Raw genomic sequence first — 15,788 nt, forward strand, 5'->3', positions numbered from 1 at the left:
ACCCTCCTTTGTCAAACAAAGTCATTTCAAGTCAATGATAGGGCCAGTTAGATAGAGGATCACCATAAGCGATTGGCATAGCACCTTTGGTCTTTTTATTCTCTTGTAGAGTATTAAGGGACAGGATGCATCAAAACTCACATCGGTATCATCTCCCAATGATTACATCCCTAGAAATAGAACCGGTGGCTCAAATTAGTAAACCCAACCATTCAAAACACCCACTATAACATTTTTAACCCTTGATAGACCTTGGACCTTTGGTCGCAGATTAATTCAGGTGCATGTACTTGTCACTGTTGGAGAAGAACCTGCAAAACACTAGCACACCAACAATCGAAAATATGTATAGCCGCACTCGGAGGTGGGGAGAAAAAGACTCAATCTCTAACATGGGTTATGAAAGCTATCCCCTACCCTTAATACGTTAAGAGACGGCCAGAGTTCTCAGCAGGAGGAAAGGCTTCTAACTTAAAGGAAAGAATAGGGATGGCAACGAGTTAGATTTTTACGGGTACTCAATCTGACCAAACCCTAATATGAAGGGTTTAGGTAGTATATTGTCACGACCCAACCTATGGGCCGGACCGGCACTAGGACCTGGGCCAACCTAAAGCCCCCGAGGCCCGTAGTAAGCCTAACTGTTCATTAACCCAACTCTAAGGCCCATTTGGGCCCAATTTCAAGAAAACAAACGGACAGAGTCCGACCATAAAATGGACTTACCAACGGGGAGTTTTCGACTCACCCGACCTGTAAACACAATATATAGCCAATTGGGGAGCTCAGCTCACCCTCCACATACTCATCAACATAATAATAAATGGGAGCTCAGCTCCCTCATCCAATCCATCAAACATGCATAGCATATTAAGTTTACAGGTCCCAAAATAATAATTTAGTTTATAGACCCAAATAAAATAAACATTTCTAACACATGCAGAAATTCTAAGATTTAACAAGTTTATACAAACAGTAATAATTGACCTGCGAGGGAAAAAGCAGGTTAACCTCAAAAAAATATCCTCCTGTGGCCTGTAAAAATTTTTGAACAGGAGTGAGCGTTCGACTCAGAGAGTAAAATATCAATTTTAACCATAATCTCTATAACTATCTAGAACTAATGCACCCTGTAGAGTGAAATACAACATCAACAACATTTTCACATCATAACATCAAAAAGGTAATTTGGAGCACTCACACAGCCTGTAGTATCAATCATAACATATGGGAGCTGATCCCTTATACAGCTCTCTTAAATCCAACCTGGTGCCAGCGAATTACTCAGCTCGGACTTCCACTTAATAACCAAATCGAGGGTCCCAGCGAATTACTCAAGCCGTGACTACCCCTTGAAGGATCGGGTCTCAGCGAATTACTCAAGCCGCGACTACCCCGTCCTATCCATAGTCCACACCACATCACACGCACACTGCTCCAAATTACCACAACAACATCCATGGCACATCAACAGTTATGAATGCAACATAAATTGTGCCTAGAGTTTAACTACATAAATATATGCATATAAGTGATGCATGGGCATGCTTGAACATATAATAATATCGAAATTACAATTAAAATTAATATTTTACTCACAGACTTGACGATGGTCACTGAGGCGGCTGGGCGGAGGAAGAAGGCTGTCCCGGCTCACCTGACAATTTTATTACAATCATTTAATAAATTTGACTCAATACAAACAAAGAAAAAGACCAATACGTCCTAAGTCGTGCCGAAAATTCGACAGAGTCTCCCCTATACCTAGGACCTACCCAACCTGCAAAATGGTTCAAAACACACTTCTATATTCACAATCCATATATCCACAGTTCAATCATATCACATAGCCCCTCCTGGGCCCATCAAATCAGTCATCTATCACAATACGCAAAATTTCAATTTAGTCCTTATTATTGATCATTTTTGCAAAAACTGCCCAAACAAGCTCTAAAAATTATAAAACTTTGCCCCGCGGTCCTTAGCAATATTACTAAGCTATTGCAAAAAGAATCGTAATTTTCTAAGCTACCACGAATATTTTATGGATTTTTAATCCTATTTAAGCACTAGAAAATTACGAAAAAGCAAGGTTCGGGTTTACCTTTGCCGATTCCGACTTGAGGGCCTTTCGGGGCGTCGACAATGGGGTAGCCAAAACCTCGGTCCAATTCGGAGACTTTTCCGGTAACGGGTCTGTCTGGCCGGAAATTCACAGACCCGGTCAACTGTCGAATTTCCGCGAATTGAGGATACCTACACGAAGCCCATAACACGGGGGTTAGCACATAAATTTTTCAGAATTTTCTAAGCTCATTTAATGCTGGGAAAAATACTGCGAAGTTCCGTGGGACCCACCGATAAACGGTGTCGGAAAAATTCGAAATTTATGTCGTTGCGAAGCTCTCAATGAGTGGAGCGTGCTGGTAGCCTCGGTTTTCTCGTGGGATTCACGATTTTCAAGAAATCTAGCCCAAAAGTCGAAATGGGCTAAAAACTTCCCGAGCAAAAATTGGACAAACCGCTCGATGGATTTCGGCGTTCTTGGTGTCTATTGAAAGCTCTCGCCGAGTAGATTATTTTTGACACAAGACCCGGTCCAATTGGTGGCCGGAACGGCCGGATTTTGGTCGGAGAAGCCGAAATGCCGCTGAGGAGGCGTTCGCGCATTCCGCCGTTTGGGGCGGTGGCCGGGATACTGGGAGGCGGTGGCCGTGGGTGGCGAGGAGAGAGAAAAGAGAGAGAAAAGGGAGAGGGAACGTCGCGCGCGGGAGGAAGAAAAAGGGAAGAAGACCGGTCCAATCCGGTCCGGTTCGATTCGAAATACAAAATTTTGAATTTTTTACTCTGCCTTGGGACCGAAAACGAGGTCCAAAAATTCCGAAAAAATTTCAGAAAACTCAGAAAAATACGTAGACTCCAAATATATTTTTAGTTTTGCCACGTGGTCTTTAAATTAATTTTTAAAATTTATTAAAGTTTATATTTTCGGAAAATCAAACCAGATTTTTAAAATCCGAAAAATCTCAAAAAAATTCCTAAAATTTAAATAAAATTAAAATACCAAAAATGCTCATAAAATTTAAAATTTTGGGGTGTTACATTCTTCCCCCCTTACAGAAAATTCGTCCTCGAATTTTTACACAAGGTAGAATAAAGCACATGATTACACATTGAACAGATAAGGGTACTTGCTACACATGTCCCGTTCTGACTCCCAGGTGCACTCTTCCACTGACTGACTCCTCCACAAAACCTTAACCATAGGGATCTGTTTTGATCTCAGCTGTCTCACTTGGTAGTCCACTATGGCTACAGGCTGCTCCTCAAATGTCAAGTTCTCTTTTAGCTCTATCACATCCGGCTGCAGTACATGAGAAGGGTCGGGAATGTATTTCTTGAGCATGGAGATGTGAAACACGGGATGAACGTGAGAAAGGTTGGGTGGTAGCTCCAACCGGTAGGCAACTGCTCCAACTCTATCCGTAACCTCAAAAAGTCCAATATATCGAGGTGCCAACTTGCCCTTCTTTCCAAATCTCATGACTCCCTTCATTGGAGAAACCTTCAGAAATACATAGTCGCCCACTGCAAACTCCACATCCCTTCGTCTGGGGTCTGCATAACTCTTCTGCCTCTTGAAAATTGTTTTGATCGTTCCTGATTAAAGGAACTACCTCTGAAGTGTACTGCACTAGGTCTACATCATGCACCTTCGCTTCCCCCATTTCTGTCCAACACAGAGGAGACCTACACTTTCTCCCATATAATGCCTCATAGGGTGCCATCCCTATGCTGGAGTGATAACTGTTATTGTAGGCAAACTCCACCAAAGCTAGTTGCTCATCCCATTGACCTCCAAAATCCAAGACACTCATGCGAAGCATGTCTTCCAGTGTTTGGATTGTCCTTTCGGACTGTCCGTCTGTCTGAGGGTGGAAAGCCGTACTGAAGTTCAACTGTGTGCCAAGTGCCTCCTGCAACTTTCTCCAAAACCGAGAAGTGAACTGGGGCCCTCTGTCAGATATTATGGAAGCTAGAACTCCATGCAATCTGACTATTTCTCGAATGTAGAGCCGGGCATACTGTGCCCACGAGTATGTAGTCTTCTGAGTAAGAAGTGAGCTGATTTGGTCAGGCGGTCTACAATTACCCATATCGAATCATATCCTCGCGTGGTACGAGGCAACCCAGTCACAAAATCCATAGTGATCATTTCCCACTTCCATTCTGGGATAGGGAGCTCTTGCAGCTTCCCTGACGGTCTCTGGTGTTCAAACTTCACCTTCTGACAAGTCAAGCACTTGGACACAAAGTCTACTATGTCTCTCTTCATGCCATTCCACCAGTAGCTATCTTTCACATCATGGTACATTTTGGTGGAACCTGGGTGGACACTGTACAGTGTATAGTGTGCCTCTTACATGATTTCGTTTCTGAGATTGTCTACATCGGGCACACATATCCTCGAACCATGCACTAGGGCGCCATCATTGGCAAATCCAAACTCACCACCTTCACCTTGCTGTACTCTTTCTATGATCTTCATCAGTTGTTGGTCTCTGTGCTGGGAAACTCTAACTCTGTCCCTCAAGTCTGGCCTCACTGAAAAGTGAGCCAACAATACCCCCTCATCTGAAAGATCTAGGATTAAACCTTGATCCATCAACTCATGTACCTCCTGAATCAATGGTCTCTTCTCTACTGAAATGTGCGCCAAACTGCCAGAAGATTTTCTACTCAAGGCATCTGCCACAACATTGGCCTTTCCAGGGTGGTACTGGATGGTGCAATCATAGTCTTTCAGAAGCTCCATCCATCTCTTTTGTCTCAAGTTTAAATCCCTCTGTTGGAAGATGTACTTCAAGCTCTTATGGTCGGTGTATATCTCGCACACTTCACCATACAGATAGTGTCTCCAGATCTTTAGTGCAAAGATTACAGCCACCATTTTCAAATCATGGGTGGGGTAGTTCTGCTCATGCCTCTTCAGCTGCCTTGAAGCATAAGCCACTACCTTTCCATTCTGCATCAAGACACACCCTAGGCCAACTCTGGAGGCGTCACAATACACGGTGTATCCTTCACCACTCACAGGTAGTGTCAACACAGGGGCAGTGGTTAGACACTCCTTAAGCTCCTGGAAACTCACCTCACAGTCATCTGTCCAAATGAATGGAACATTCTTCCTGGTCAACTTAGTTAGGGGAGCCGCTATCCTGGAGAAATCTTGCACAAAACGCCTATAGTAGCCAGCTAAACCCAGAAAACTTCGCACCTCGGTGGATTGTAGGCCTAAGCCAATCGATTCTGACTTCAATTTTCTTGGGATCCACTTGAATGCCGTCACTAGAAACCACGTGTCCCAAGAATGAGATGCTTTCTAGCCAAAATTCACATTTTGAAAATTTGGCATATAGCTGGTGCTCCCTCAACGTCTGCAACACCATCCTCAAGTGCCACACGTGTTCTTCCTCGGCCCGAGAGTACACCAAAATGTCATCTATGAATACGATGACAAAACGGTCCAAAAATGGCTTGAACACCCTATTCATCAAGTCCATGAAGGCTGCTGGTGCATTAGTGAGTCCAAAAGACATCACCAAGAACTCATAATGACCATATCTTGTCCTGAAAGCCGTTTTGGACACGTCCTCATTCCTAATTCTCAACTGATGGTAGCCTGATCGCAGGTCTATCTTGGAAAAGAATCTAGCTCCTTGGAGCTGATCAAACAAATCATCGATCCGAGGAAGTGGATACTTGTTCTTCACAGTCACCTTGTTCAGCTGTCTGTAGTCGATACACAACCTCAATGACCCATCCTTCTTTCTCACGAATAGAACAGGAGCACCCCAGGGTGAAGTGCTTGGACGTATGAAACCCTTGTCCAAAAGCTCCTGTAGTTGCTCCTTCAGCTCTTTCAATTCTGCTGGTGCCATCCTGTAAGGTGGCATGGATATGGGGTTTGTACCCGGCACAACATCAATACAAAACTCTATTTCCCTTCCTGGTGGCAACCCTGGAAGCTCCTCTGGGAAGACATCCATAAATTCTCTGACAACAGGAACGTTTTCCATGCTGACACCTTCTATAGATGTATCTCTCACCAATGCCAAATACCCTTGGCATCCACGCCTCAACATTTTTCTAGCACTAATTGCTAACACCAAATTATATGGAGCCACGCTCCTGTCACCATCAAAGCTAAACTCTTCCACACCAGGTATGTGGAAATACACCCTTTTGTTCCTGCAGTCTAAAGTGGCATAGTGAGTTGACAACCAATCCATCCCCAGGATTACATCAAAATCCATTACTGGTAGAGGAACCAAGTCTGCTGGGAGGATCTTTCCATCCACTACTACTGGGCTACCCGGAAAAACCATATCTACATCTATGTTGTCACTAAGTGGGGTGGCTACCGACAAAGGGCATTCTAAAGTTGTAGGGTTTCTACCCAACCTCATGGCAAACACAGGGGAGACAAATGAGTGCGTAGCACCCGGATCTATCAAAACACGAGCCTCATAAGAACAGACCAGAAGAATACCTGCCACAACTGCATTTGAAGCTTGAGCATCCTGGTGGGTCAGGGTGAAAACTCGAGCTTGACCCCTACCCTAAGTGGCAAAACCTTGATACTGACTTCTACCTCCTGATCTGCCTCCAAATCCACGTCCCCCTTGTCCTCGGCCCTGTTGGCCCGATCACTGCCATGTTGGAAGTACCCGGATACAACTGGCGAGGAATATTTGTAACAGAACCCTATGACCCCATCTGTGGCTCGCTGAACATGGGGCATTCCCTAGCAAAGTGACCTGGTTGGCCACACCTGAAGCATACTCCTGACCCCATCAAACAAGGTCCTGAATGTCCTCTTCCACCTTTGTGCACACGGTGCCAAAGAGATCTGAACCAGACCAGAACTCATGTACCCAGGCTGTGACCCTTTCTTTGGATCCGCACAGTGCGAATCCTCGTGGTTTGTGTCTAAAACCACTTCTCTTGTTCCTACTCTTTCCTCTGTAATTACTCTGGCCACCACTATCCGGAGTACCCATTTGGGGAACACCGGTAGAACCCTCTGCTCTGTTTTTCTTTGCTCTTCCGCTGTCATCCACAGCATAGCAAATCTCTATCTGTCTGGCTCGATCAACTACCACGTCAAAAGACTGATCAGACATCATGGTCAAGTTTGCATACCTCCTGTCAAGCCCCTTTAGGAATCTTTTCACCTTCATAGTCTCTGTAGATACTGCTGTAGGGGCATATCTGCTCAATTCCAGAAATTCTGTAGCATATTCATCTACAGACCTGCCATTCTGTCTTAAGGCCTCAAAGGCCCACTGCTTCTGATCTCTGAAGCTTTCTGGCACAAACCGATTGATAAAAAGTTCCACAAACTGAGCCATGTCAAGCCCTCCATCCGGGGTAACACGTAGTCATTCATCCATTGTCTAGGCATAGGCCCCATGACATGCTGCATACACTCTATCAGTCTTCTATCAGTCAACTATAATTCTGTTCCTGCCTGTCTGCAGGAATCCAAAAACCAATATGCATCGTCTGACACATCATAAATACCAGGCACCAACTTCTTGAAATTTATGATCTGTTTGTAAGGTTCCCCTCTTGGTGCGGTGGACTGCTGCTGCTGTGGAGGGTGGACCATATACTGCGCCATCATGTCGATGGTTCTCTGCAACCCAGCTAGAGTAGCTATCATGGGGTCCATGGGACCCTGTGCCATGAAAGATTGTTCCTGAACTGTGGGCAGCTGCTCTTCTACTCGAACAGCTCTAGGCCTCCTACCCCGCCTCCTCGGGCAAGCGCCTCATCCTGTGCCGACACCTCGTCAGGCACATCTGGTTCTGGTGCAGTGGCAGCTCTCCTGCTTCTACGCATTTTCCTAAAATTCAGCAGCATTAGCCCACAAAATTCAAAACATGTTACACAACTCTATGGACTCATATTTATACATAATTATTTGAAGCAGAAACTAGAAGCAAAGATGACGATGCAAGACGAATGTGGACCCTATTTTTCCGCATGTGACTCCTAGTAGACTATTCCCAACACTTAGACAATTTTTCCCTAAGAATCTGGAGCCTAGGCTCTGATACCACATCTGTCACGACCCAACCTATGGGCCGGACCGGCACTAGGACCTGGGCCAGCCTAAAGCCCCCGAGGCCCGTAGTAAGCCTAACTGTTCATTAACCCAACTCTAAGGCCCATTTGGGCCCAATTTCAAGAAAACAAACGGACAGAGTCCGACCATAAAATGGACTTACCAACGGGGAGTTTTCGACTCACCCGACCTGTAAACACAATATATAGCCAATTGGGGAGCTCAGCTCACCCTCCACATACTCATCAACATAATAATAAATGGGAGCTCAGCTCCCTCATCCAATCCATCAAACATGCATAGCATATTAATTTTACATGTCCCAAAATCATAATTTAGTTTACAGACCCAAATAAAATAAACATTTCTAACACATGCGGAAATTCTAAGATTTAACAAGTTTATACAAACAGTAATAATTGACCTGCGAGGGAGAAAGCAGGTTAACCTCAAAAAAATATCCTCCTGTGGCCTGTAAAAATTTTTGAACAGGAGTGAGCGTTCGACTCAGAGAGTAAAATATCAATTTTAACCATAATCTCTATAACTATCTAGAACTAATGCACCCTGTAGAGTGAAATGCAATATCAACAACATTTTCACATCATAACATCAAAAAGGTAATTTGGAGCACTCACACACCCTGTAGTATCAATCATAACATATGGGAGCTGATCCCCTATCTGACTCTCTTAAATCCAACTTTGGTGCCGGTAATTACTCATTTCGGACTTCCACTTAATAACCAAATCGAGGGTCCCAGCGAATTACTCAAGCCGTGACTACCCCTCGAAGGATCGGGTCCCAGCGAATTACTCAAGCCGCGACTACCCCGTCCTATCCATAGTCCACACCACATCACACGCACGCCAACGCACGCACACTGCTCCAAATTACCACAACAACATCCATGGCACATCAACAGTTATGAATGCAACATAAATCGTGCCTAGAGTTTAACTACATAAATATATGCATATAAGTGATGCATGGGCATGCTTGAACATATAATAATATCGAAATTACAATTAAAATTAATATTTTACTCACAGACTTGACGATGGTCACTGAGGCGGCTGGGCGGAGGAAGAAGGCTGTCCCGGCTCACCTGACAATTTTATTACAATCATTTAATAAATTTGACTCAATACAAACAAAGAAAAGACCAATACGTCCTAAGTCGTGCCGAAAATCCGGCAGAGTCTCCCCTATACCTAGGACCTACCCAACCTGCAAAATGGTTCAAAACACACTTCTATATTCACAATCCATATATCCACAGTTCAATCATATCACACAGCCCCTCCTGGGCCCATCAAATCAGTCATCTATCACAATACGCAAAATTTCAATTTAGTCCTTATTATTGATCATTTTTGCAAAAACTGCCCAAACAAGCTCTAAAAATTATAAAACTTTGCCCCGCGGTCCTTAGTAATATTACTAAGCTATTGCAAAAAGAATCGTAATTTTCTAAGCTACCACGAATATTTTATGAATTTTTAATCCTATTTAAGCACTAGAAAATTACGAAAAAGCAAGGTTCGGGTTTACCTTTGCCGATTCCGACTTCAGGGATGCGCTCGGGACGTCTGACAATGGGGGGGTAGCCAAAACCTCGATCCAATTCGAAGACTTTTCCGGTAACGGGTCTGTCTGGCCGGAAATTCTGCATCTGGCCAATCAGCCGAATTTCCGCGAATTGAGGATACCTACACGAAGCCCATAACACGGGGGTTAGTACATAAATTTTTCAGAATTTTCTAAGCTCATTTAATGCTCGGAAAAACACTGCGAAGTTCCATGGGACCCACCGATAAACGGTGTCGGAAAAATTCGAAATTTATGTCGTTGTGAAGCTCTCGACGAGTGGAGCGTGCTGGTAGCCTCGGTTTTCTCGTGGGATTCACGATTTTCGAGAAATCTAGCCCAAAAGTAGAAATGGGCTAAAAACTTCCCGAGCAAAAATTGGACAAACCGCTCGATGGATTTCGGCGTTCTTGGTGTCTATGGAAAGCTCTCGCCGAGTAGATGATTTTTAACGCAAGACCCGGTCCAATTGGTGGCCGGATCGGCCGGATTTTGGCCGGAGAAGCCGAACGCAAGCAGTGGGAGGCGTTCACGCAGCGTTCGGGCCGTTTGGGGCGCGGCCTACCGGGATGGGAGGCTACGGCAAGGTGGGGACGCAGGGGAGGCGGCTGGCCGGCGGCAGGGGAGGGGAGGAGAGAGAAAAGGGAGAGGGAACGTCGCGCACGGGAGGAAGAAAAAGGGAAGAAGACCGGTCCGATTCGATCGGTCCGATCCGGTCCGGTTCGATTCGGCCGGTTCGATTCGAAATACAAAATTTTGAATTTTTTACTCTGCTTCGGGACCGAAAACGAGGTCCAAAAATTCTGAAAAAATTTCAGAAAACTCAGAAAAATACGTAGACTCCAAAAATATTTTTAGTTTTGCCACGTGGTCTTTAAATTAATTTTTAAAATTCATTAAAGTTTATATTTTCAGAAAATCAAACCCGATTTTTAAAATCAGAAAAATCTCAAAAAAATTCCTAAAATTTAAATAAAATTAAAATACCAAAGATGCTCATAAAATTTAAAATTTTGGGGTGTTACATATATAATCGGGTTTGGGCCAGGTTCGAGTTTGAAATTTAATAGCCTTGATGGGTTCAGGTTGAGTTTGGATTTTACATATTAAATATCTATTACCCAAACTCATTTATATAAATATTTAATTAAATAAAAAATATATTTTTTCTTATAATAATATATATATATATATATTTTTATATATTTTATTTTATATAAATAAAATTAAAATATTTTATAGAATTATTAAATTTTTAGAATACAAATTATTAATAAAAATAACTTTTACATAGATTTTTAATTAAAAATATAAAATTACAAGGGTTAGGATATTTTCAGGTAATAATAATCGGGTTTGGGACGGATTCGGGTAGTTGAGAATAAATTTTAATTGGGTTTACGATAGATTCAAATTTTAAAAATATTAATAAGGTTCGATTCGGGTTAGGTGATTTTTACAGATACTCTACTCGTTGTCATCCCTAGAAAGAAACTAATCGAAAGAAATCGCTAGAAAAGATGGAGAAATAGACTATTAAAGTTAATTATAATATAAAATTATATTGTATTTGTAGATATTGAAGGTAAAATAATTCCATAAAAAAATAATTGAGGAATGAAGGGTTTTTTTTTTTCAAACAGAATAGAATAAAATTTGATTCTTATTGGGGAGTTTTAATTTAATTCATTTTAATTTTTAGTTTAATTTAATGCAAAAGTTTTATTTATGTTTAATTTAGCTTAAACTTGAAAAATGTGCGACACACTTACCACTTGATGGTGAATTGCTTTTTTTTTTATTATCTTTTAATAGTTTAAATATTAATTACTTAGTTAATTATTTTTTAATTTTTTTTAAACATAGTTAATTATTCCTTAATGTTAATTCAATAATTATAATTAGTTAATTTTATTATATTTTACTTTTTTAATATTAATTAAAATATAGAAATATAAAAATAATATTTTATATTTTTAATTTTATTTAATTATAATTTTCTAATTTTAATTAAAACATGTAAATATAAAATAATTTTTAATTTAAGTAATTAAAATTTATTACAATCATAATTTTAATTAATTATATGAAAATAAAAAATATTTATTTGTTAATTTCAATTTAATCAATTATAATTACAATAATTTATATTTTTAACTAATTATATTAAAGTATAAAAAAGTTTTATATTTCGTTTTAATCAATAATATTTAATAATAAAAATAATATTTTTATAATTTAATTTAATTAATTAAAAATATAAAATAATAGTTAAATATTTAATAAATGACACGTGTAACATAAATTAGAAAGATTGAACTTCATAAGTCAAAACTTTTAAGTTAAATTAAATAAAAAATTAAATATAAGTTAAATTAAACCTTCACCGACAGGTATAAGAGGTAAATTGATCTTTCCTCCGAAACAAAACCTATATGACCTAAAAGCGGCCATTGGATCGTCTTGCATTTTAGAATGCTGTTTCCAATGGTCACACGGGGCCCATGTGACCATATGGCTTTAGCTCATAAGTCAATTAATGACTGAGATTGCCACTTACAGAAACCATTAAATGTGATCTGCTGACCATTCACTCATCAGAGAACAGTCGCTCGCCATTCACATTCACTTTTCATCCTAGTGACTTCGTGTTCCTCGGGATATTCCTAATTATTCAAAACACACCTAAAAGTAACTAAAAAATTTAGGTTCAGGCATCTGTTACAGAAATGCAAACATACCAAAGAACTACACAGCAAACTAGCAATCCAGATTATACCAAAAAAAATAATAAAAAACCACGTAGAAACATTCTTGAACATGGCAATCTTTTAAGTTCCAGATACTAGATCTTGCATACATTATCTTTGCAAACAAAAGTGAAATCCCATAACAGCTAAAAGTCTAAAATCCTATAACAGAAGACAATGAATGTTTCAGAATCTTATACTCGCAAACCATCAGTCAAACCAACATCAATCGATCCTGGTGCTAATTCAGATGATCTCGTTTTGTTAATTTATTGCTGAGCACATTGCACCCTCTGGCCACCACCATGCATATCATCATCTTCATCATATGCCTCTTGGGCCTGTTGTTGCTTCCTTCGCATCTCCTCGTCAAAGTTCACATCGTGTAAAGTTGTCTCCTCACATTCATCCAGCTCCATGTCAGACAGCTGGACTGATGTTCTTGAGGGAAGAACTGCCTCTAGGGCTTTGCACTGATCAGGGGGCAGAGAGTCTGGGAAATCAACACTGAAATGAATGTACAGTTTCCCCCTCATGAATGGCCTCTGATACATTGGCATCCCTTCATCATTTATGGCCTTGAATTGATCTGTGATGGAACAAAGACATAAGCATTAATCGCCAGAAAATAAGAGGACAAAAGAAAACTAGATATTAACATCAGCAACAATTGAGCCAGAAATCTAGCGTTTTACAGAAAAGCGCACACAGCGTTCACCAATGTTAGAATCTAGATTTTGTGCAGTAAGCAAATACATAATCGAGCAGCAAAATTTGCTAGACTATGCCACTTCCTTGAAACCCCATTCAATATTGTAGATTCACAAATCACAAGCCATAAGTAATATCGCCCAATAAAACCAAGTACATCAATTCAAGAAAAGAAAATTTGAAAAGTGGATGAGGAAAATATTACCACAGAACATAAGAACAAATGCTGCTTGCCACTTTATAAACAAGTTTATTCATAAATAATACATCAAAAGTTGGAAGGACAATTGTAAGTGAAAAACAAAGTACAATGACGCCATGAATAACAATAGCTCTGGTAACTAGCACAGAAAATTAAAACTCTTATTGAATGCAACATTTTAAAAAAGCCATAAACATGCAGAGCAAGTGAGCAACTTACCAGGCTTCACTACCTCCCCAGGTTGGGATTTTATGAGGAGTTGTCTTCCATCTAAATGGGTTAATATAAACTGGAAGCCACAAAGTGCCTCTGTAAGAGATAAAGTGTGATCAACAATTAGGTCATCACCCTTTCGCTTGAACTTAGGATGCTCCTTTTGCTGAAGGACAAAAACAATGTCCCCTGTAATAGTATCAGGCTGCAAAAATAGCAGGAAACAATAAGGATATAAGAAACAGGTACATAAATTTTTATTTTTTTAAAAAAATCCAGCTAGTGTTCTGTGACCCACAGCTTCATCAGCTTCTCCAGGGAAAGTAATCCTCTGTCCATTTTGCATACCCTTCTCAACAATAACTTCCAGCACTTTCTTCTCCTGAACAACCTTTTCACCTTTACATTGAGGGCAACGATCCTTATCATTAATGGTCTCACCAGTACCCTTACATTCATTACAAGGATGCTGCATTTGCTGGATCATAGAGGGACCAAGTTGTCTTATGGAGACCTTCATTCCAGAACCTTGGCAACCCGAACATTTCATTGATGCACCTGATTTGGACCCTTTACTGCAATTTTCCACAAAAACATCAAGTTTTCATATAAAATACAAAAACTCAACACACCAACCATATTCCAACACTAACCCTTTGCACTTTGAGCAGATAACATTACGGGAAAGAGACAGCTTCTTGGAGGTGCCATTGTAGAGATCTTCCAAAGAAACCTTGAGAGGATGGATAACATCCTCTCCCCTCCTCTGTCTACGGCCTCTGCTGCTACCACCACCTGTGAGGAACAAAATTCTCAAGTAAAAAATGCTAGGCAGTCATGGCACAAAAGAAAAAAAAAACAAGATTTAATGGTTAGTAATCCTCACCACCAAATGGGTTGCCACCAAAGAAGGATTGGAAAATGTCAAATGGGTCATGAGCACCACCTCCACTGCCCATTCCCTCCTTGAGGGCGTCCTCTCCATATTGATCATATATCTCACGTTTCTCTGGATCACTCAAAACCTCATAAGCTTGGGCCAACTCTTTAAACTGAAAGGCAGGCACAAATACACAAGTTCAAGATAAAAAAATAAAATAAGATAACCATTACAGTGACAACTACAATATGAAACTATTCCATTTCCACCGAGAACACTTACTAAACTGGAAATTAAACATTAAAATTATCAAACTATTAAATGTCCACTGAAATTGTCAAAATTTGTTCCTAGTGCATATCAGCATCAAAACCTAACTTATCAGCAATCAAACCATCAAAAGATAATTTTTATAAACCCACAACATCCCAATATTTGTGCAACCATAATCACAAAACCCCAATAAATAACCATAAGATCAGATCTGTACCTGAAAGAACAAAATTAACCCTCATAATCAACACAAAATAAATAAATAAATTCAGGAGCCGTTAACCAAGTCAACGTCAATAGATACCCAATTCCGTAAGCTGATCCATCAATAGAAAGAATGACCAAACATAAACAAAACATTACAGTAACAAATATGCTTATATAGACCTTTTCAGGATCACCACCCTTGTCAGGATGGTTCTTGATGGCAGCTTTTCTATAAGCCTTCTTTAGATCATCCTGTGAAGCGTTCTTTGAGACCCCAAGAATCTCATAGTACTTGGTGTTATCGCTTTTTTTGGGTGCTCTTCCAAACATCTTCTCTCCTTGCCTTTATCAGTAAAAGATCCTAAGAAAAGACCCAATAAAACAATCAAGATCATGAAACCAAAGAAACAAAGAAATCATGGTCAAGAAACAAAGAAACGAAAAATAATTATAAATAAATTGTTAAAAAAAAAAAAAAAAACCCAAATGAAACGTACCGATTGTTAGGTTTGTCTACAGAGAGCCCCCAGAAACACAAGCGAGACGGCGAAGCGAGAGAGAAAGAGGGTTGCAAGTGGAGTCGGATCTGATCATTTAAGGCAGAAAATGGACGGTGCAGATTTGAGACTTCCCATGGCAGATGATGAGTAGGTTTATATTCATATTTATATTTATTAATTATAAATGAAATAATAGATTTTTTAAAGGTTATTTTTTATGGTTGAGAGTTGTTGTTGTATTCACGGAAGGATCCAGAATTTGTGCCGTGAAGATTACTACATTTCTTCGAAAAAAAAAATACTAATTCTTTTTTATCTGTCCATTATT

The 15,788-nt window shown here is 40.3% G+C and overlaps 1 protein-coding gene across 1 annotated transcript; it reads right to left on the bottom strand.

The window, feature by feature from the left end:
• Positions 1-12,473: 12,473 nt before the first annotated feature.
• Positions 12,474-15,619, bottom strand: LOC110637329 (dnaJ protein homolog). The gene is made up of 7 exons (XM_058135696.1): positions 15,458-15,619; positions 15,141-15,321; positions 14,487-14,652; positions 14,254-14,395; positions 13,899-14,175; positions 13,607-13,805; positions 12,474-13,063 (listed from the first exon to the last, which is right to left on the bottom strand). The coding sequence occupies exons 2-7, from the start codon at positions 15,288-15,290 to the stop codon at positions 12,744-12,746; spliced, it is 1,254 nt and encodes a 417-aa protein (XP_057991679.1). The 5' UTR covers positions 15,291-15,321; positions 15,458-15,619; the 3' UTR covers positions 12,474-12,743.
• Between the last annotated feature and the right edge of the window lie 169 nt (positions 15,620-15,788).

Source organism: Hevea brasiliensis, chromosome 14 (genome assembly GCF_030052815.1).
Source record: "Hevea brasiliensis isolate MT/VB/25A 57/8 chromosome 14, ASM3005281v1, whole genome shotgun sequence".
In the NCBI taxonomy this organism is placed as follows: domain Eukaryota; kingdom Viridiplantae; phylum Streptophyta; class Magnoliopsida; order Malpighiales; family Euphorbiaceae; genus Hevea; species Hevea brasiliensis.

Bases quoted from the DNA above. Each gene is read 5' to 3' on its own strand.
- LOC110637329 (XM_058135696.1), bottom strand. From the start codon at position 15,290: ATGTTTGGAAGAGCACCCAAAAAAAGCGATAACACCAAGTACTATGAG. The intron at 13,806-13,898 runs GTGGGTCACAGA...CTATTTTTGCAG, and splicing joins CTGGAGAAGCTGATGAAGCT to CCTGATACTATTACAGGGGA. The intron at 13,064-13,606 runs GTAAGTTGCTCA...GTTCCATCACAG, and splicing joins TGGGGAGGTAGTGAAGCCTG to ATCAATTCAAGGCCATAAAT.